The sequence below is a fragment of the Notamacropus eugenii genome, chromosome 1, assembly GCF_028372415.1.
Source record: "Notamacropus eugenii isolate mMacEug1 chromosome 1, mMacEug1.pri_v2, whole genome shotgun sequence".
NCBI lineage: Eukaryota > Metazoa > Chordata > Mammalia > Diprotodontia > Macropodidae > Notamacropus > Notamacropus eugenii.
In genome coordinates this window covers 506,096,814-506,120,861 of record NC_092872.1, presented here as the reverse complement: position 1 = coordinate 506,120,861, position 24,048 = coordinate 506,096,814, and the positions used below count along the sequence as shown (strand labels likewise).

The 24,048-nt window shown below is 33.9% G+C and overlaps 1 protein-coding gene across 4 annotated transcripts in view; it reads left to right on the top strand.

The window, feature by feature from the left end:
* GNAS (GNAS complex locus) overlaps positions 1-24,048 on the top strand; it is a 308,988-nt gene that overhangs the window by 210,796 nt on the left and 74,144 nt on the right. For all 4 annotated transcript variants that reach the window (XM_072633425.1, XM_072633427.1, XM_072633426.1 and 1 more), the window contains exons 3-4: positions 5,958-6,012; positions 6,097-6,216. In XM_072633425.1, coding sequence (XP_072489526.1) covers positions 5,958-6,012; positions 6,097-6,216 — 175 coding nt within the window. The remainder of the gene's footprint in view (positions 1-5,957; positions 6,013-6,096; positions 6,217-24,048) is intronic.

The window sequence follows — 24,048 nt, the reverse complement described above, 5'->3', positions numbered from 1 at the left end:
ATAATATCGGCCTAAAAAATCTGATGTATTTGTGGGCTGAATGAAGGAAAGCATAACTTCAGGGAATAAGAAGGTGATAGTTTTGCTTTACTCTACTTTGATTAAATCACATATGGAGTATTGTGTTCAGCTCTGAATAAAAAGATGCACAAAGGCAAATTTGAGGAAAAGAAAAGAAAAACTTAAAATTTGGGAGTTATTAGGTTTGTTCTCATTGAAGTATTATTCAGGCTGATGTTGAACGATATCTTACTGAGTGTGTTGTAGTGGTGATTTTTTCCACGAGTTGCTCTGGATGGTCATTGAGGTTCCTTTAAATTCTAAAATTTTATGATTCTGTGTGAAGTATGGAAAAATGAAACTAATAAAAGGAGGAAGAGGAGACTAGAAAGAAGGTGTTTATGCTAAGAAGATATTTATGATATTTTTTCTTATTTTTAAAACTGAAGTGAATATCAAGATAGCAAACAAACCATTAGATACTTTAGTATTACTGTAAAGTTTTGTCTTGTGCAAGACTACAAAATTTATTGATATATTCACAACATCATGTCATGTGAGAACAAAGTGGCAGTGAGACTAGGATTAGGGACAAGGTTTATTTTTATCATAAAAATGGTGATAATTACTAAGTGATTTGTTAATTAAAGGTTTCTCACATAATTGAGGAATTTGTCATAACATGGGGTTCTATATGATGTTAGTATATAACATCAATTTGTCACCTAAAACTCTGTAAGTAGTTTTACTATACAGTGTTAAAATTAAAGCTGGAGTATTAACGTTTGAACATTGTTAAAAGAATTACCAATTACAGCTGAACTGATTTGGTAGCACAAGGCAATTTAGAATAGCATGACTTTACTATTTGGTTTTAGTTTTAAGAGAGATACAAATTGTGTTGTGTTGTTGTGTTCATTTTTAGTTTTTCCCAATTCTTTATGAACCCCTTTGGCGTTTTCTTGGCAAAGATACTGGAGTGGTTTGCCATTTCCTTCTCCAGCTCATTTTATAGATGAAGAAACCCCATTCAATGACTTGCCTAGGGTAACATAGCTACTAAGTGTCTGAGGCCAGATGTGAACTCGGGAACAAGTTTTCTCTGATTCCAAGGCTTACATTCTATTCACTGTGCCACCTTGCTGCCTGATAGATACAAATTGGTGTAATTTTAAAAGGTTTGGTGGCTTACATAGTGCTTCTCTTTCCTACTTCCATTCATTTATTCCAAAGCTACTTTATAGTTCTTCATCCCCATCCCCTTTCTCATAGATAGACAAACAGAGAGATAGATGGATGGATGGATGGACATACTGGGAAAAAATGATGGAATAAATAAATGAATGTGTGTGTGTGTGGGTGTTTGTCCTTCATTGCCAAAGAAGACCATGGCATCAGAGAAATGATGTGACTTGCACTTCATTTTGTTTTTTGAGTGAGGGAGGGCTGTGCAGGTCACCAGCCTCACTGCTCCTCCAGAGCCATCTGAATCCAGTGATGACTGGAGATTACTAGAGATGACCCAGGATGAGGCATTTGGGGTTAAGTGACTTGCCCAAGGTCACACAGCTAGTGAGTGTCACGTGTCTGAAGTGAGATTTGAACTCACATCCTCCTGATTCCTGTACTTGGTGCTCTATCCAGTGCACCACCTAGCTGCCCAGTGAACAAATAAATGAATGAGTGAATGAACGAATGAATGAATGAATGAATGAATGAATGAATGAATGAATGAAAAGTTATTTTCCTGCTGGAAATACAGCAGCCAAGCTGCCCTGGGCTAGTGGTACCACCTGGTGGTCATCATGGGGAACTATCTGACTTAGTCTTGCCTGTCAGTCTATATAAGACACTAAATTCTTTTTCATTTCTGCACCTACTTACAGCTTCGTTCATCTACCTCAGATAATCTCTCAGGGTAGATTCATATGATCTTTCCTTCTCCTTAATTAAATACCCTAGCCAAACACTCCTTACTTGTCTTGCTTTTTCTGTCCTCCTCCAATTGCAGTGCTAAGATTATTTTTCTCTTATTTATTACTAACTTTTCTCCCTCGCAGAATTACTATTACTATTTTTCATTTCATATATAATATAGATGACATATTTGTGTTTAACATGCTTTTGTGTGCTAGTCTAAAAAATCTAATTGCTGTTTTTGTGGTAATACATCTTCAGAGTTTAAAAGAAAAACACATTGACTTATATATATATTTTGGAGCCATCATCCATGAATCAGAATAGATTGTAAATATATTCTTGTTTGTTCATAATTCTTAGTTGTGCACTTTGGGCCTGTGATAGGTGGAATATTTAAGTTTTTAAGTTTGAGCTTTTATCCTTTTTCTCTTTTTTCTGCCTTTCTTTCATCTTCCTTCAATGATGATATAGGGCATTTGGTACAGTAAACTGTTGAGTATTAGTGAGCAAGCTTGGCAGGTTTTGTGCACTGTGTGCACTGGTGAAGAAACCTTCAAGGCAATGAAATGGGATTACCAGAGATTCAAACCTGTATTTGGAGAGATAGGGAATCCTAAATGTAAACAACACTTTTACTGGTGGTTCCATCTTCTTTCCTCTCTTTGTTTCTTACCAGCACCCTGGTACTGATACCTTCATTAATATTCTAAATTACATTTAACTTTTAGTGTAGTGGAGAGGCCTAGGTCTCCTAGTACAAAAATTGAGTCATCTCCAGTCATCCTGAGGAATATCTGGTCACTATTCAGATGGCTCTGGAGGAGAAGTGAGGCTGGTGACCTGCACAGTCCTCCCTCCCTCAAAACAAAGTCAAGTGCAAGTCACGTCATCATTTCTCTGATGGCATGGTCTTCTTTGGCAACAAAGGACGAACGCAACAACCAGTGGAAAGAGCACTGAATTGGGTGTCAGGAGAACTAGATTCTTGTTTCTAGTTATGTCTGTTAGGACAATGACTTGTATACTTAAATTTCCTGGACCTCAGATTCCTCATCTTTTAAAAGGGGGAATTGGATTAAATGACTTTAATAATAAAATATTTCTTGAAGTTCTTTAATGTATTTCATAGATATCATCTTATTTGATCCTCACAGTGATTTGTAAAGTAAGTGCTAATATTATCCCCATTTTACAGATGGGGAAATCAAGACCAACAGGTTAAGTGACTTACATGGGACCACATAGCAAAGCATGTGTCTGAAGCAGGATCATTCTGTAGTCTTTTATTTCTCTACAACATTGTGTCACAGTTATTCAGTGAAGAAGAGAGAAAATGGCAAAGATTAATGAAAGAGGGGAAAGGTCAGGGTAGACCAGAGTCTAGGTGATTACTTGAATTCTTTTCTTTTCCTGTGTAGAGTGAAAATATCAAAAATAGAAGAGATATGATGAATTAATATAATAGTTTTTTCCTTTTTTCTCTTAGTTCTTATTACATTAATTAAATTAGTTATTTTTTTCTCTTGAACTTTAAAGTTAAAACATCAAGAGTCATATTGGCTACTGAATGAACTATATTTTCATTAAACTATATGGTTTTCTAAAATGTATGTTCCTTTACATTAATTTTTAGTGCCCATGAGGTTCAGCAAGTTAAGATAAATGGGAGCTTACATAACTGTTCTTGAATGTTGTTAGTGTTTAAGTAGAGTTAGGTATACTCTGGGAATTTTTAGCACTGCAAAATTCTATATACGGTCAGGCCTTGTAACCTTAATAGCTAAAACCTTCTGTTCATGAAGAACAACCACCATATCTTACTAATCTTTGTTTTATAGTCCTGAGATAGTACCTTTCATATAGGCTAATGAAAGACCCAGGAAAAGGGAGATAACTGTTTGTTGAAAGAATTCATTCCCTACAGCATTATGCATATGACAGGTGCGCCATAAATATTTGTTAAAAGAAGGCATGAATGAAAGTAAAAATTTGAGAATGACTAGGGAAAAATCAATTTCTTATTCTTAAAGGGATACCTTATCTCTCTTTCTTAGTCATAGAATGGGAGTACAAAGCCCAAACCTCTGGTTTTATCATCTGCTTACATTTGTGTGAATAATGTGAAACAATTAAATTATTAAACAATTAATTTATATTATAAGTATATTACATTATATTTAGTGGTTATTCAAATAGTATCATTTACCTTTGAGATACTTTCATAGCCCAAGAAAAAAGATTTCAAGTAGAAAAATGAATGCATTTTTAATGAGATTCATATGTAGCTTCAAAGAATGACTTATTTCTTTATCCTGGGGGCAACTGGGTGGTGCAGTGGATAGAGCACCAGTGGAGGAGTCAGGAGGACCTGAGTTCAAATCTCACCTCAGACACTTGACACTCACTAGCTGTGTGACCTTGGGCAAGTCACTTAACCCCAATTGCCTCATCCAGGGTCATCTCCAGCCATTCTGATGAATATCTGGTCACTGGATTCAGATGGCTCTGGAGGAGAAGTGAGGCTGGTGACCTGCACAGCCCTCCCTCACTCAAAACAAAGTCAAGTGCAAGTCATGTCATCATTTCTCTGACGGCATGTTGTTCTTTGGCAATGAAGGACGAACACACATTTCTTTATCCTATATAGCCACAGAATTTCACTTTAAAGATCATTGTTATTAATATTAAGTTAAGTTCATATATTTTGTTTTCTATTCTATTTCTATTCTATTTCACTTAAAGTTTTACCTGTGTTTTTATGATTCTCTAAATGTTTTCTGAAAGTAATTAAGACTGAATAAAAGAAAACTTTTTTTAAAAAAATTTTTTATGGAGAGGAGAAGGCAAGGCAGTTGGGGTTGGGTGATTTGCCCAAAGTCACACAGCTACTAAGTGTGTCAAGTGCTGAAGTCAAATTTGAACTCATGTCCTCCTGACTCCAGAGCCAGGACTCTACTCACCATACCGCCTAGCTGCCCCCAAGAAAAGAAAGTTACCTGTCAGACTTATTAATTATTAATTAAAGTCCAAGTCCCTCATCTTAGAGCATTTGAAAACTACTTTATGTAAACATGTAAGGTTTAAATAAGCTAAAATGAAGATTTAATTTTGTGCCATATTCCTTATTAGTTTGTAATATTATATGAATAATTTCCCACATGATATTATTTCTGTCTTCTAACTTATAAAATAGTTGGCTCTTAACTTAAGCACACTAGTTTTTTCTGAAGTTTTGAGAAGCCAAATTCAATAGACTTTTTAAATACCAAAAAAATCTTCACCCTAGGTCTCAGTATTAATTCAGAAATGTTAATAGGAATTTTTATGATATAAAGTATAATGTTTAATAAACAAAGCCGTACTTATAAGAAAAGGTGAACAAAGTCCAACGTGTGGTGTTATAGCCTTGATTTTTTATCTTATTGTCTCTTTAGTAATTTGTCCTGGTTCTTCCTGTTCTTAGGAAAAATTAGTAAAGTTACATCAAAATCTCATTTATAGTAGCCATTTTTGTATAAATCAGTATATGGGGAGTCACATTGTTGTACATTAGACTTATCCTCTCTACTCTTTTTTCTTTTCAGTTCATTTTTATTAACATTTTATTTCATCATTAATCTTTGATTTTTTTTCCTCAAAATTGTCCCTCCCTTTAGTATTTTCCATCATGAAAATTTGTGTACTTTTCCTCTCTACTTATTTGCACTTTATAAATATAACCATCAGGTGTTAGTCTTTTGCACACAAAGAAAACAACATCTCTTTAAATAATAATATTTGATGTTACCATACCATAAATTTCTCATTCAAGACGAGTAATTTTTAGATGATCATTTTAGTTCATACATTGTTAAAGAACACCATCAAAACTGGAATGGTTTGGTGCTACAGGTCAAGATAATTTTATTTTAAGATCTCAGTCAAACATGCAGATATTTATTGGTAAAGACAAAATGAGATAATTTTAATTGTGGTACTTTTTCCTGTTCCACAAAGAAACCTACTAAACCAAAGTATTGCAATTATTTTTATTATAGGGAGAAAAAGATGAAAATTCAAGATATTAAAAATAATATTAAAGAAGCTATAGAGGTAAGTACACAATCTTTTCTTTTTTATTTAAAGAATGCTATTTAATTGATTGTTTACTGAAATCTTTGTTTTACCTGTTTTCAGACAATAGTGACAGCAATGGGAAATTTGGCACCTCCAGTTGAACTAGCCAATCCAGAGAATCAGTTTCGAATTGACTACATTTTAAACTTAGCTAACCAGATAGACTTTGACTTCCCACCAGTAAGTAAAGCTTTTATTTAATCTATGCCAGAACTTCCACTGGTTACAATACTTGAAGATTTTTTAATTGTGTGGTTATATAACACATTGTGTTAGGTACTGGACCTATGATTTTATTGATACAGGGAACTCCCAATAAAGGAAATTCCCTCTACCAATACAAATTGGCACCTTCCCTGAAACGTACCATCTCCTAGGTAATTTGCCCAGTATGACATAGCCAGTATGTCTCCTAGGCTCAGCTTGAACGTAGATCTTCCTGGTTCTGAGGCCAGCTTTCTAGTCACTTTGCCTCCTTGTTTCTTTTTGTATACTCTCAAATTAATGAGATCTAAACTCTTCAAATGAATGTCAAATAACCCTTAGGAGAATTTTTTCTAATTTTTTAGAATGTGTGTAATGATTTAACTAAGAAGGGGTTCATTTTAATGACTAGGCAGTAAAAAAAAAAAAAAAGCTTTGAATTTGGAATAATGAGATTGAATCCCAACTCTCTTATTTACTACTACCTTGAGCAAGACATTTACCCTCCTTAGGTCTCATTGACCTCATTTGTAAAATGAGGGAGTCAGATTAGATGATCTCCAAGGTCTTCCAACTCTAAAGCTAGCCATGCTATACTGTACGATATTGCTTGTATGTGGTCTGAGTCATTTTCAGCTCCCATGCTCTCATAATCATATGTGTAAATTACTGAGTCATAGGTATAGTTTATATGGTGTAATCATAATTCTGCTGATCCATAGCTTTATCATTAGTAGTGGTTAGTTTTACTCTCTTAATTAGCCTCATATTAAACACAGAGGCCCTTGATCTCTTTCCACCTTTTTGTCATCTGGTGTAACTCTTTAGTTGTACCAAATCCTAGCTTCAAAATGGTAGTATTTTGACTTCAATTCAGCAGACATTAAGGTCCTACTGTGTAGAAAGCACTTGGGATAGTAATTTTTAAAAGAGTTTTCATATAGGTAAAATTCACTGCTCGTAATCACACTGGAGGCACTGTCTCATTTGGGGATGCCCAGGACTCATCTAGAGAACAGTTTACTCTATCACAATGTCTGAAGGGTAATGCTAAGCACCCATTTGAAGATTGCTAACGTTGATTATTGTTCTAGTGTTTCTGGGATAGCTATGTACCTTTCATATTCCTGAAACAATATCCAGGACCCTCTTTTTATATTGAATCAGCTGAGTAGAGAGGAGAACAACCTACTCATTTTCCTTTAGTTCCCCACCTTTGATGTTAATTGATATCTCAGCCAACCAGTGACATTGGTAGCAAGGCAGAGCTGGCATCTTTATGTACCACATAACTATTTATAGGGCTCCATTACCACTTCTGGTTTTATAAACAAGCAAAACAAATTAATATTTTTGATCAACTCAAAATTTATACTACACATTAAGAGGCCAGAATATAAGAATTTTAATAAAAATTGAAAATACCAGCTTCAGCTAAAAGCTGAATATTGGGAGCCCTTCCTCCCATCTCCCCCCCCCCTAAAGATTTATGGAATGATATGAATAAGAGTTGCAAGAAATGAAATGGATACTGGATTATATTCTGCTCCATTGGAAAGAATGTCCACATCTAAAATCATAAATCTATTGAAGTAGTGTCAGCCTTTACATTGAGACTACTCATCAAAGCTATCACAGGAACCTATGATTTCAATAGTCAACATTTCCTCCACTGACATAAATTGTAACTCCTTAATACCATGATAGTCTTAGAGAGTTGTCAGGGGTGTGCTGGAGCCAACTTGTGCCCGTTTTCCAGAGCCAATTGTTAAATTTTAGTGTGATCGTTTATACCTTAGATATCAGAAAATGCTACAAACCAGACCTTGATTTATTGTTTTGTTGTTTGTCTAGACTTAAAAAAGTGATAGAAAAAAATCTTAATAATTCAGATTAAACTTTAAAGTATGTTATGCATTGATTTTTGAGAGGTATTTGCTGAGCATTTATCAGCATACCACTGGTTGTCATCAAGAAATTACTCACCCTGTGACCATTGTCTCTTAGGAGATTGCTAGACTTGTCCTTAGATCAGAGACAAAATAACAATATTCAGTGCTTGTTCGCTACTGCCATTGCTATCAGAATCCCAGGATCACCTCATATCACAATAAGACAGAATAGAACTTTAATGGAGGCATCAAGATTATCATCATTGGAAAATTCTTCTAATTGAGAAAGGCTCATAAGAAAAATTTCAGATTAATTTCTCAAGAAAAAGGTGGCAACAGATTCTTCTCTGATCTAAATGTTAGGAGACCAATTTAATTCACTGGTTAATTTGCCTTTAGGTCCTCCTTGTTCCTGTGAGATTCTAGGGCAAGACTTTTATTAGGGTGGGGCATGCAGGCTGACTTTGAATATGAAAAGATTTTTAGATTTCACAAATTCTACAATATTCCACAAATCAGGAGGAACAAAAAAATGAGCTTTATTAAAATATTTTCCCACAAAATCATTTATATACATATCTATGTATTTTGTTTTTAGCAAAAGAATAAGAAGTACATTTTATAGTTTAAACTATTAAGTGATGAAAAGATCTGTTTAAATTAATTATTAGCACTCCTTTTCATATATAGTTTGTATTATAAGTAGTCAGGTGTGACCACTTACTAAATACAATTCTTATTATAAATGCTATATATGATGTAGTTTTTAGGATGAGTTGATTTTTCAAAGTCATTTTTCCTTAGTTCGGTATCCACTATCATACCTATAGCAAGTATGTCTGGAGAATATAAAACAATTTATTGACAGCTAACGAATCCTTATTAGACGTTTATGAAATATGAACTTAACTTTAATTACCTGTGATGTCAATAATGTAGACAGTTCATAACTTGAATGATTGAATGAAAAAAATTATTAAGTCAATCACTGTGATATTGGGGTTATAGATAGAAAAGTCAGTCCTTGTTCTCTAAGAGCTCACATTCTAATGGGAGAGATAACACGGAGTTGAACTAAAAGACAACTGGAAAGACTCAGTGGTCCTTAGGATGGTGGTAGGGCAGATAATTCATCTTATTATTTTCATTGATAGATGGTTTAAAAAAATTGATAGTGCCAAGGACTTTAGTGGCAAAAAGTTTCTGAGTCTTAAGTAGTAAAATCATAGGCTGCAGCACCTGCAGAAAGAGTTGCCAGATCAGTTCTCAGGGGCTCACTGAAAGTAGGACTTGGGGACACTGCTATTCCTTGGGCTTTTGAGCACAAAGTCATAGGCTGCCTTAATAGAAGCATTAAAGGGAAGGTGATAGTCAAAATCATGGTAGTGTTTTGGTTCACCTGGCATGTACTATATCTTATTTGTCCCTTGGAACAGACATCTTGTGCTTTTAGCTAGACTGACTCATCTGCCATCGGTGTCAATTGGCAATTGGTATTGTCAGTGGATACTGATGGAGATCATAATTTATCTAGGCCTTAATAGGTTTTTGAGGATTTCTATGTCAAAAAAAAATTCACTACTACACAGCCAAATTGGTGATGAACCTCTTCAAACTTAGCTAGTCTGATCCTCCATTGATAAACATATTTGTCACTGGGCCCACACAGAAAAAAAGGTAAAAAGCTATTATTAAAGATACCCAGTTAGAGGTAAATATGGGAACATCAAAAGAATCTTGATATATTCTGTACATTTAGAATTCTAAAATGTATTTACAGTTATTTTTGGTACTTTTTTTGTACTTTGTCTTGAGAAATAGTCTATGTCTGAAAAATGTATTTTTGGAGGGTTTTCCCTTATTTAGTTGCTTAGTTTCTACCCCTCTAAATCTTTCTCGTTGAGAAATGGGGCCTAGATGTCTCAATTGACAAAACTATTTCAGTTTCTAGTTGAGCTGAAGTATATTCTGAACTATTTTCACCATTTTTATGTATTTTCCCTTATTTCCTTTTAGAATGTAGTCTAAACAGGACTTCTTTTCCCTAACCATTTTGGAACCATTTATAGTTTCATTTAAAATATAGTGACTCAGTGATAAAGGAATTGTGCTGCATATGTGTTCATTGAAATATGTTGAGTACACATATTTGTATTTTTGTAAATTGTAATCTCATTAAAAATCACTCAAAGATCTTTTGATTATTTAGGTTATGGTATGATTTAAATCTCAATTTAAATATAGAAATGTTTATAATTTCATGGCTGAATAAAAATTAGGATCATTGATATTTTGAGTAGGAATTGTAATTTTTATTAAATTTTATTTTTTCTACTATCAAGCATTTATTTTTCTTCCCTTCTACTTTGCCCCATACTGAAAACAAAAACAAAAATTAGGACCTTGATAAAAAGCAAAATGAATGCCCACATTGGTTATGTCCAACAATGTGTCTCATTCTGCATATTAATCCATTTTTTGTCACGAGGTGTGGATAACTTCTTCATCAATTCTCTGGAATCATGGTTGATCATTTCTGTCATTACATTTTAACCTTAATTATAAATTAATAAATAAATTGAAAAAATTTCTCTACCTAAACATAGTATTATTAACTGACTGCTTGCAGCCTAGTTGTGAAATTCCTGGAAGGTAAAAAGTGCTGAGTGAAGATAAAATTAAAAAGTCATGACACTAAAATGATATTGTGTACTCAGATACTAATTTTTGCCCATTTGGTTAATAGTACAGTGTTGAGACTACTTCTCCTTTCTCTGATGTCTTTAAAGAAAGCTGTTCTTAAGTTCTTTTACACAATCAAGTTACCTTTCTTAAAATACATTCCCTTCCAGTAAATTTCATTTTGTAAGCCTTGCTTTTAAATAGGAACTTGATTTTAGCAATATATACCCAAATACTCAGATAATTACTAACACTTGTAATTTAGGCCTTTGAGAACCTTTAACATTTCTATTTTGGGATGCAAATTTTGAATGAATTCTAAAGAAGGGAAGTAAGTCACAGTAATTTAGTTTCATTCTAATTTGTATCCCAAAGTGGTTTCAGAACTTAGCATGAGTCAGTCACTATTTTTCAGATAAAGTATGAAGCTACTTTCATTTTAGTAAATTGGAATTTTAGTTTATCAAGAGAACTCAGTTTTCTCAGTATGGGACCTTAATCTTTTTGTGAATTGTAGCCTCCAATCTTAAGGGGACTTCATTTATTTTCTTAGACCAAAGTACAGTTGCCAGAAGTAGCAGCACCTGTAACCTAGCACTAACACCTGGGAAAGCACCATTCCTTCCTCTTCCCCTTTTACTTGCCTAGCAGTTGCTGCCACCTCCGGGATCCCATGACCAAAGCACCGCCAGTCCTGCATCATGTCTACTCACTGGTGTGGCTTTCCTTATGCTGCTACCTGGCCTACGGACCTGGGTGGAGGAGGACTGGGTGGGATGGATCAATAGCAAAAGTAGTGTACAAGCTGTACCCACCTGTACAAACCTGTACAAACCTGTAGCTAATAATCCCTAATCCTTACCCTCCTCTACCCTTCCTCCACAGTGTTCTCTGGAACCCACCACCATTATTTAATGTTCCTTCACCTATATTTCTTCTTATAGAAGCCTAAGCTTTCTCTTGAAGCTTTCACATTCTTGACATCCTCTTTAGGCTGGCCATACCTTCACATCCCCTAAATAGTATACTGGGTAAGAGCAGTGCCAGTGGATCTGGTTTCAAATTGTCTCCCTGAAACTTATTGCCTATATGACTCAATGAAGTCATTGAGCATCCTATTTGCTTCATTTGTAAAAATGAGGGTTAGACTGGATAGGTTCTGGGGTCCCTTCTATCTCTAGACCTGTTGTGCTTTGAACCTTCATCAAGGGTTCCCCCATCCCCCAGATTCATTACCCAAGTGGCAGAGTTTCTAGGTACAACTTGATTTGGTACATATTCTTTTGGAAGCCCAGGTTTCCATTCAGGAATATGTGCTGTTTGCTGTGATGTGGATACTACTTACTTGGTTAAAGCCTCAGTATCTCATTTTTTCATTGTAGCTTTTTTTAAACCGTTTCTCTCTGAGTAACTGAAACCATGGAATCTTAGAAAATTCTATAAAGAATAAAGGAAATTTACTTAGACCTAATTGTAATTTCTCTGAATCATTACATAAAGCCAGGTTATTTTCTTCTCTCTGCTTTGGATAATCTAAATATTCTCAAATTTCTACTATTTCTATGAGATCTGTGATTTTTTGTCTCTTTCCATTCCTATTCCTACCCTTTCCAGGACTAAAATGAGACAGTCTATAAATGCTATCCAAGAAATTCTACCTTTCTCTGCTTGTAGCTGCTGCTTAAAGTGCTCTGGACAGGCAGCTCATAGAGTAGAACAGTCAGATGCAGTACTGAGGAATATTGCTCCCAAGTGCTGCTTGCCACCTTCATATTTCATCTTCCCTGGCTTCCTTAGTGTTATGATACCTATACATGTGACTCCTTAATAAATACTGTTTAATTGCATTCCAGATCACTGTTCATCTGTATACATTAACATGAATTTGATACTTTAAAAGATAACTCAGTGCTTAAGTGTGAATTTTGAAGCTAAAATACTTGCAGATTCCCAAAGTGCTTTAACTTCTAAATCTAAATCAAACATATTTGATAAAAATTAGGAATCATTTTCATAGAACTAAGATTTCTTTAGCAAAAAAAGTAAAATACTTTTTTTTGCTGAATTGTAGTCATTCTTTTTTAAACTGTTTAACTATTACCCAAATAGGAAATGCTTACAATGAGTTAAGGGAAGCTTGCTCTGCATTTAGATACTGGATTTATTACTTATTAAATAGTTTCTTAAATCTAGTGATCTAGACTAAAAGTCATCGTAAGGAGAAAAATATTTCTTCTCCCCCCCCCCCCACAGTGGCTACCATGTAACTCCGATTTAGAATTCCCCATATATGTATGAAAAGATGATCTCTTTCATCATGACTTCTAGCAAAAGAAAATACATGTGTGACCACCCATGAAGCTGTGGTACTATCTGACAGTAAACTCTACCCTATGCATACACTCCCTTTGCTTTAATAAATAAACCCCTTCATTTGGAGTGTAGATAGTCACAGAATAGAATCTAGAAAAAAAAGGTTTAATGTTTTCCATGGTCCATGTTTACTATTCCCCCTTATTCCTTTATCTAGGTAGCAGAACAAATGAACAGATGTTTTATCTATGTGAAGGGGAAAAAGTCTTTTTCCTCCTTTATCATACAAATATGTACAATTTGTAAGCTCATTTATGTGAACAATCAACAATGTGTTTTTATTCTTTTCTATTTTGATATTTATGGTTTTGTGTTTTATTCAGGGACCTTTTTATAAATAGTGTTTATTATTTTTCTTATTAAATAATCTTCCTAGTAAATTAGTATAAAAGATATTGATTTCTATATCTAAAGTGGAAAAATGAGAATATCTAGGAAATTTTTTATGTAAGTAGTTATTGTATTTTAATTTTCTCAAAAGGGACATATTTTCATAACAGCCAAGGCTTCCTCATCAATAAATTAATCTTTTCATGGTATATTAAACATTGTATTTCCAGTAAACTCAAGCTTTATATAAAATCAGTCATTTCAACATATGGGAATCTTACTCTTCCACCAAGAGTAAAAGATTTGAAAGTCATGTTTCTAATTATATTTTGAAGATCACCTTTTATGTTAATCTTTACATTTTAAATATGACATAGAAATATTAGTTTTCCAGTTAGCAAAACATGTTAAGATTCCACTATTTTAGAATATTAATAAATACCAATTAGATATTTAATGGAATACAAAAGAAATTTATTTAGATTTTAACACAGCTAAAAATCTCTAAGTTATTCTAAAACCAGCATTTTACTTTTGAAAACAAAATTATAGGTCAGTAATAAGATAAAGTAAATGTGTGGAGAAATTTGGGTTTCATGAACCTCTTAAAAAGTAAACTGTATGCTCCTAATCTGGTATAAACGTACATGACTGACATGACTTTGTAGCTGTGGCAGAGAATTGTTGGTTTGTGACTTTTGCAAAAGAAAAGAAATCAGCAAATAGCTGTCTTGCTCAGTTCATGTTAGTTTGTATTGTTTCTTGCTTCTTTTGTTATTCTTTGGTTATATTTCTTCCAAATAATCTTACTAGGTTTAGATTATACCCTTCAGTTTCCATGTATAGATGCACCACAGTAAATCTGTTCTTGAAACTGATTTAAATTCTCTGAACAGAGCTTGATTTTTAAAGAAATTGTGTTATAAATTATTTTGTAAAGAAAAATAAGAATTTGTATGTTTAGGAAACCTGGATTTTAACTTAATCTGGTATGATTAAATTAGCACACTAGTAACCAGAACTTTTTATTGCTATAGTCAGATGGAAATATCCTCTTTTTTGAAATCCCAGAAGCTCAGAGATCTAAGGGATCTCAGAAAAATCAAGTACAAACTATACTTGAACAACCTCACCCCCCCACACACATACATACACACATACTTTTTTTATACACACAGCACGTACAACTAGGAGTCTTCCAGCTTTTGTTTAAAGACCTAAAGTAAGAAGGAACCAAAGTGCTTAATAAATACCTATCAACTGGTTAAGTAAATTTTCTTCTTTGCAACTTCTTTTCATTCTTCCTAATTCTGCCCTAAGGGACCAAGGACTACAGTCTCTAATCCCTCTTCTTGGTAATAGCTCTTTAAATGCTTGAAGATTGCTATCACATTTTTTCCCCCTAAATCATCTTTTTTCCAGATGTGGATCTGGAGTTTAAGGACTGGAAATGTGAATTTGGAAGTTATTTGTACATGATGATAACCGAAGCTGTGGAATCAATTGAGATTGTGGGAATCACTGGAATCAGCTGAGAATATAGAGAGAAGAAATGATGCAGTATAGATCCTAGGGGAATAACCAATTTAGGGTGTGAGGAAAGGGATGAGAATCCAAGAAAGGAAGAGTTAGAGAAGTAAGAGAAGAACCAGGAAACATGATGTCTCAGAATCCAAAGCAGGAGTTACTATCTAAGAGGTGATGGAAATAATGTCAAATGGAGCATAAAAATCATGGAGAAAGAAAACTAAAAAAAAAGAGTTAATTGATTTGTTTCTGGAGGTTATCTGGTGACTTTTGAAAGAGAAGTTTTGATAGATTAGTGGGGACAGAAATTAGATTAAAACAGGTTGAAGGGAATGGATGGTGAGAAAGTAAAGGAACAAGAATAAAGTTATTTTCCAAAAATCTGACAATTATGCAAAGAAGAATGTTGAGAGAGTAGCTAGAAGGGGAATGGGGGAGCCAGGAAGAGGCTTTTTTTATATACAATTGGACAGATGAGCATGTTTCTGTAGATTAGCAGTTATCAATTTGCTTTGGTGTCAAGATCCCATACACTCTCAAAAATTATTGAGGGCTCCTCAAAGAAGTTTTGTTTATGTGAGTTGTAGTTATTGATATTTACTGTATTAGAAATTAAAACATCTTCTTATTATGGAAATAATTTTGAACTTGTAGACCCTCTAACATTTTCTCAGGCACCTCCAGCGGTCCCCAGACCACATTTTGAGAACCATTGGTATAGAGTAAGGCACCAGTAGAGAAGGAAAAATTACAATTTCATGGAAGAGAGGGAACGCTTGTTGGAACAGGGTCCTCAAGGAGACAATAAAGGTATATATTCAAGGGTGACAAGTGAAGGGATTATCTTTAACAAGCATTAAAGGACATTGATCTGAAAGGAATTGTAAAGATCATCTGATATACTTAATCATTTTGCAATTGAGGAAACTGAGGCCCAGATAGATTAAAGTGAATTGCCATATTAACAAGGAATGGAAGCAGTTTTCTCTCTGTGATCGGAAGGGAAAGTAGGTTACAATGCTTATAAGTTTTAAGGAATTATAGTAGGGTATCTGGGAATTTCTGTTAGAAGGCCTGAAATATCTTTCTTTGCTATTTTGTCTTTCCTTAGTTTCTGTGACAGTGTATCTCTGAGATTCTTTTTCTTTTCTGGCTCTTCATAAATATACCTCAAAATTCTGCCTTCAGCCTACTCTTCGCTCCTTATACTCTTCCTTAATGAGCCCATTCAGTCACTGACTTTAATGATCACTTCAAAGCAGAGAATTTCTAAATGTACCCTTTAACCCTCTAACCTTTAACTAATTTATCCCTTAACCCTCTAACAACTTCTCTGTAGAGTTCTCAGTTTGTTTCCATCTGTCTTTTTCATATTTTCACCTGAATGTCCACCTGCTTTGACATTATTAACTGAAGAAATATCTGACTGAAATGACTGTGAAAATTATGTTGAACATTATTCCCAGAAACCCACTTAAGCTCTTAAGCTCTTCTCTGGTTAGGCTACATCTGAAGTTTTGTATTCAGTCTGAGACATCATGGTTTAAGAAGAACAGCCATAAGCTAGTCAAGTTCCAGAGGAAAGCAGCCAGAGAGGTGAAAGGGCTTTGAATTCATGCCTTATGATGAAAAAACTGAATATATTTTTAGTCTGGGGAAGAGAAGACTAGGAGGGGACATGATAGCTATCTTCAGGTATTTGAAGGGTTGGCATGTGGAGGGGGGAGAGGGATGTTGGATTCTATTTCCTCGGCTCCTGGAAGCAGGCACAATTGGGTGGAAGATGTAAATGCAAACTTAGATTTGATGTCAGGAAAAGCTTCCTAACATTTAGAATCTTCCCAAAGTGGAACAGACAGCCTCATAAGGTGCTGAGTTCTTCCCTCACTGAAGGTTTTCAAGCAGAGGCTGGATATTTAATATAGAAAATATTATAATATGGGTACCTTTTCATGTATGTATGGGACTAGATGCACTCTGAGGTTCCTTCCAAAACTAATATTTTTTCATTCTGTGAAAGGTTCATTTTAGTAGCTTATTAGAATAAGGAACTATTTTCATATATCTTCTGCGTTTTCTGTGCATACCTTCCTTCTTCCTCTCAGCATTCATCTCTTTCTGGTTTGTTTCCTTTTTTCCCCCTTTTCTCAAAATTAACTGTCTAGGAATGGCAAGATCTATTTGAATTGAGGCAGTCATAATAGAGGAAAAAAATTTTCCCTTTTGCTAAAACAACAGTAACCTAGGAGTATGTGAGATTAATAATGACACACACTTATATAGCTCTTTATGGTTTCCAAAGTATTTTTGTTCACAACCATGGACAGTCCCTAAAATAGTTTAGTAAAAACAACAACATCATGAAGAAGTGATTGCAGCCAATAATATATGCACCCTTTCATTTAAGTAGTTTTCATTTGTGCATAGCTGCTTTTTCTTACCACTTTCATATCTAAAGGTGATGTAAAAGAATATCTGAGGAATGTACTTTCTTAATTAGTATCAATATTACCACATGCTTTTTACCTAAATTCTATTATCATTTAATGTCTCACTTACATAGTTGTATAATGTGTACACACATATATAGTCATGGTTATGCTCTGTTCACTCTCTATCACTTGATAGCCTTTCCATTTTTAAAATTCTGCATATTTGTCTTGTGATATCGCAGTAATATTTAATCACATTATTTTGCCACAGTTTGATCAGTCATTCTCCAATATTTCAGAATCCATTTCCAGTTTTTTGCTATATTCAAATAGTTTGCTATTTCAAACTGCTATTTCAAATATTCTGTGAATATTTTCTCACAGACCTTTTCTTACTTTCATTAATCTCTTTGGAGATGTTTCTCCAGTACATTTTGTTCTTGAGCCTAGACTACTGTCTAAGTCTTGCCTACCTAATCTATTGACTGATCAATTTTATTTTATCCAGTACTGTATACTTTTGATAATTATTGCATGATAATATAATTTGAGCCCTTGTAATGACAAATCTCCTTAGTTGCTACTTTTTGTCACTATTTCCCTAGACAATTTTACCTTTTATTCTTCTGTATATTTTCCAATTTTATGAAGTATTACTATGGAAATTTGATTGGCATAGCATTAAACCTATAGATTAATTTGGGGGGTATTGTCATTTTTTACTCCATTGACTCAGCCTAAATAAGAATGTTGCATATTGTTTGACTTATTTCAGTTTGTATTTCCATGAAATTTGGCTCATGATTGTACTGCTATAGTTCACTCTGTGTCTTACTAGTTATCTCTCAATTCACTTTGTTGTTATTTGAAATGTTATTTCTCATTTGATCACCTTACTGGTTTTTGTTAAATAATAATGGTGATCTTGGCTTTGCTTATGATCTTAATGGGAAAACTTACATGTTTGTCCCTTGAAGTAATGTTTTCTGTTGATTTTAGAGTGTTTTTGATCATATTTTTGAAAGGTTACATCATTCCTATAATTTTTGTTGTTTGTATCATAAATGAGTACTCATTTTTTCTAAGATTCTTTTGCATCCCTTTATATAATCATGTGGGTTTTGTTGTTTTTGATCCTGTTATTTATCATAATTAATTTCCTAATGTTGAACCTGAATTCCTAGTATAAATTCAACTTGCTAATGATGAATATTTTGGGGGTTATAGTAACATAATCTTGTTGTCAGTATGTAATTTAATATGATTGCATCAATACTTATTGCTAATGTTAGTCTATAGTCCTCTGCTTTATTCCCTTTGGTTTTAGGAACTGGAACTATGTTGATCTTATAGAATGAATTTGGTGTAGAGTGCTTATTCCTTTCTTTAAGAAAAAATAACAATTTGTATAGAATTACTGATTCTTTGACTCTTTAACATAATTTAGCTCTGGGTGAGGGGAGTTCTATAGAACTATAGTTCTATAGTTTATGATTTGTCTAACTTCATTTTCTGAGATTGGATTATTTAGAAAATCTAACTTCTATTTTGTTAATTTTTGGTATTTTGCATTTTTACAGATCTATTTCATTTATTTTTGTTGCTATATTCTTCAGCCTCTTAGAATTTTTTTAATGTTCTTTCCATTTGTTTTAAATTCCCCTTTCAATTTCTGCTTTTTTATATTTGGTTTTTGTTGTCTCTTTTTTAATCAAATTAGATAATGTTACTATTTTAGTCTTTTAAAAACTTGTCATTTAATATTTTTAATTTTGATTCTGTTTTCTCTCTAATTTTTAATATATCTTTTTTATTTTAGAATTGTTGTTTCTTAGTTTCATTTTTTAAACTTTGTATTCAGTTCTTTAGTTTTATTTTTTATTAGTAATTATATCCAGAGATATAAAATTTTCTATTAGGACTGGTTTAGTTATATCCTCTATATGTTGGTATATTATCTTATTCAAATAATAATATATTTTTATTATTTCATTTCTATGATTTGGTCTTTGGGCCTCTTCATTATTTTTTAAATTTTTTTTTAAGTTTTCATTTAGATCTGTATCTTTTGTTCACATTTTGTTAAAGTGACTAAGCTCTTCAAGGGCTAGAACAGTTTTTGTTATCTTTGTATCCACAGTATCTAGCAAAGTGTGTCACACACAGTTGAAGTTTGTTATTTGAATTGACTTGAAAATTTTCTTCATTTGCCCATAGCATGGCCTGACGGCACTGTGATACAGTGGAAAGAATGCTGAATTTGGAGTCAGATGAGCCAATTACCAGGGCTTCAGCTTCCTCATTTTAAACATGATAAAATTGGGCTAGTTGATTATCTGAATTCCCTTACCATGTTAAATCTGTGATGCTATGATCCTTGCACTAAAGGACGCTGAAGCCCAGTCTCTTGATATGACCACTAGAGCTTATTCCCTACCTGGTGCTCCATATTACTGGCTTAATCTGGAAACCGGAATGGGAAAGTGACTTTTCCATAATCTCAATGATAGTATGTTTAGATTTTATGTCAGAGTTGGGATTTAAATCCAGATTTTCTTATGATAAGAGCACTGCTCTTTTTATTATTCCACTATACTACTTCCTGAGGGAGGGGTATAGGTAGGTCATTTCCTAAAATATGATAACCCAAGATATAACTGACAGGTTGTGTTCAAAGTGTGGTCACAGATCATTGATTGGTCAAGCCTTTTCCTCACAGACTACTCATCTTTCACATCTTGCTTGTATTTGGTTACCTTATTACTTTTCTGCTTATTGGTAGCTTTGCAGAACTAGATTTCTTAATATTAAACACCATTTTCTTGCCTCCTCAGGCCTTCTATTTTGTATAATAGGAGGGTGCTGACCAATTTTCGGTGCTTTTAGTTTATTGTGTCACAGCCTCTTCTTTAATTTCTTGTCGTAATTAAGTAGTCTTCAGTATTTTTCATTGGTGCTTCATTATTTGTGAATGGCTTTTTCTTGTCTGCTTGCAAGAATCCATTTTTATAATGAACTCTGAAATTTGTTGAATTCATTTTTGGGTGAATTAAACTTAGGTGTTCTCTCTTTGCATCTCATAGATTTTACTGATTTGTATACAATTCCCTTTTCCCAATATTCATAGATATTTTTCCATATGATTTCCTGGGATATAATTTCCTTGTATTTTTAGAGGGAGAATATTCTCAGATTATTTTAGTGGGCTCTACTTCTTACTTTGTTGCTTTGGTTTGCAGAGATCTGAAGTTGTCATCCAATTTTTCCATTGAAAAAATTACAATTTTTTGTTCTTTTGTCTGCATTTTTCCATCCTTTCTGACCTACTTTACTACTTAAGCATTGTTTCTTTGAAATTTTCTACTTTTCTGTTATCTCTCACCCACATCAAAACTTTTGCCAAAACCTGTCAGTTCTTTGTAACATGTCTTATTTATATTCCCTTCATAATGACATATTAAGATGCAAAAAAATTGACAGAAAGAACTCAGAAAGACCAGATTTGTTTGAACTGTCACAGTAAAATAATCAAAACAGTATTCATAATGACTACAGTATTAGAAAGGAGAAAACAACACTAAAAACCACCATGATTCAGATCAATACAATGCATATTCTTGACCACAAAGGACTATGATGAGATATGCAACTCTCATCTTAATGGAAAGGTGGTAAGCAAATTGTGACCTACATTATTCAATGTAATCAATTTGTTTTGCCATATTTGTTACAAAATAGGGATACTGGGAAATGACCGCAATATAAAAATTCAAATTAGCAGGGAATTATTAAGCACCTGTTATGTGTCGGACTTGCTAGGCACTGAGTCTAGAAAGAAAAAATTGAAATAATTCTAGCCCCCAAGGAGTTTATATTCTTTTGAGAACATGCAACACGTACTCATGGAAAGCAATTTTTCTGCAGGAGAGAGCAAAATACTAAAAACTAGAAGGATTAGTGAATTCCTGTTTAGGAAGTGGCATCTGAATGGACCCAGCAATTCCAAGAGGCAAAGGAGATGGAAGAGAATCCAAGGTATGAAGGGGATAGGAAGTAAGGTAGGAAATAGAGAAGATCATGTACAAGGGACAGCAAGTAGACCTGTTTCTCTGGAACATAGAGTGCATGAGGTGCAGAAAGTGAAATGAACCTGGAAACGTTAGCAACAGTCAGATTGTAATGGGCTTAAATGCCCAACAGGAGTTTGTATTTTATCTTAGAGTTATCAGGCAGCCACTTAAGTTTATTGAGCAGGAGGCATTAAATGGTCAGACCTTGCATTAATAATATCACTTAATTGGCTTAATGAAAGATGGATTAGGAAGGGAGAGACTAGAGGAAGAGAAACCAACTAGAAAAGTGTGGGAATAATCTAGGGGAGAAGAGGTGAGAGCTTGAACTTGGTTGGTAGACATGTGAGAGGAGGGTATATACAAGATGTTAGTAATATTTTAGAGATAAGATAAATAAGACTGGGCAACTAATTGGATAAAGGGCTAACTAAGATGTGCACCAAAAGTATTCCCCATTGTGATACTTCGGGTGCACATCTGGGAGGATTTCCCTGTAGATGATGAGGACCTTCAAATGCTTTTGTTTGCATACAAAGAGTTTGACCTGTCCTTCCACGCAAGGAAGACAAAATGAATGAAGAATGTCTATTGCTCAGATTTCAACCTGCATCCAAATGAAGACCCTGTAAAGCAACAGAATGTGTGTATATATATATATATATATATATATATATATATATATATATATATATATATATATATATATATATATATATATATATATATATATATATATATATATATTTTATATCTGTGATAGTTCAGATGGAACATGAGTTAGGCCTAAAGTTGAAATGAAGGAAAAGTATACTGCATTGCTTTCAGGAAATTCCAGAACTTTTTGACTGACTCAAATTCCCATGACACCAAGTGGCTCATTTTTTCAATATTAGCATTTTACAGAGTTGCTATACACATTGAAACTTGAAATTCCACTACCTCCAAAGAACTGAAGGTGAGTATCACACAGAGTTCAGTGAAGAGATACTATGGGTCAACCTAAATGTACTGCAAAATATAACAAGCAATTCAAAGAATACAAGTAAAGGATGTCATCAATGAACTGTGTGATAAGAAGAACATAGTATTACTAATATCTAATACATAATGCTTCAGGGTTTACAAAGCACTTGGTATAAATTATTTCATTTGATCCTCACAACAACACTATCAGGTAGGGTGGTCAGCAAGCTCTTAATAAGTGCTTACAATGTGCCAGACACTGTTCTAAGAGCTGATGTTACAAAGAAAGGCAAAACAAGTCATTTTCTCAAGGAGTGTATATTCTAATGAAGGAGACAAGATGTAAGTAAGTACATACAAGATATATACAATAGAGGTAAAAAATAATCTCAGAGGAGAAGGCAAGCAGCGAGGGAGACCGAAGAAGTTTTCTTAGAAAAGGTGGATTTGAAGGAAGTTATGGAAAAATGAATTGGAGTTGATGAGGCAGAGCATTCCTGGCCTGGGGCACAGTCTGTGCAAAGGCACAAAGACAGGAGACAGAATATTGTGTTCAAGAAACTGCCAGTATAGTTGGAATATAAAGTGCAGGAAGAGATGCCCAAATTAAGACTTGTGGACACATGCTAGTGATATGATGAAGGTAGAAGCAATACAATTTTGCAGTGGGTTGGATGTGTGGGGTGAGTCAATGAAGAGTCAAAAGTGACAATGAAATTGCAGGTCAGAGCAACTGGAAGAATGATACTGTCCTCAGTATAAATAATGAAGTTTAGAAGTGAGGAGGGTTGGGGAGTTCTGCTGAAAATGTGGAGTTTGAGATGCTTTGCTACATCATGATTGAGATGTCCAAGAAGTGATTAGAATTCTTATGGTGACTGTAGTTCTGCATAAAGACTATTGTCATAGTTAAATCTGGGAATCATTTGCATAGAAATGATTACTGAACTCAAAGAAATTGTGAGATCACCAGCTGAGATAATATAGAAGGAAAAGAAAAGGGGACCCAGAACAGAACCTTGGGGAATATCTATGGTCAGTAGACATGACATGGATGAAAAAGCAGCTTGATGATAACACCTACCTCATATTTCTATCAATTTATGTTTGCTTTGATGGGATTAGTTTCTTATCCTGACTTTGTACATCTAATATCCATCTACCATCGCACCAACTAGAAGATGTTAATTCTGTTTTATGCCTTATATAAAAATTCAATTCAACCCACATTTATTGAGTGCCCTTCCTTTGTGCAAAGCGCTGTGCTAGGTGCTGGAGACACAAAGACTAAATGAAAAGCAGGCCCTGCTTCTCAGGAAGCTTACAGCTTTATTGGGAAAATACAGCATGTACTCAGATAAATAAATACAAAATAATTAGAAGAGGGAGAAAAAATTAACAAGAAGAGACATTAGGAAAGACTTCCTGTAAGAAACTGAATTAAATTCACATGACTGAAATAGAAAATGGTAGAATACTTTTTTGATTTTATGCTATTTTATACACAATTGTGTTCTGTATTTTTTTCTTTTCTTT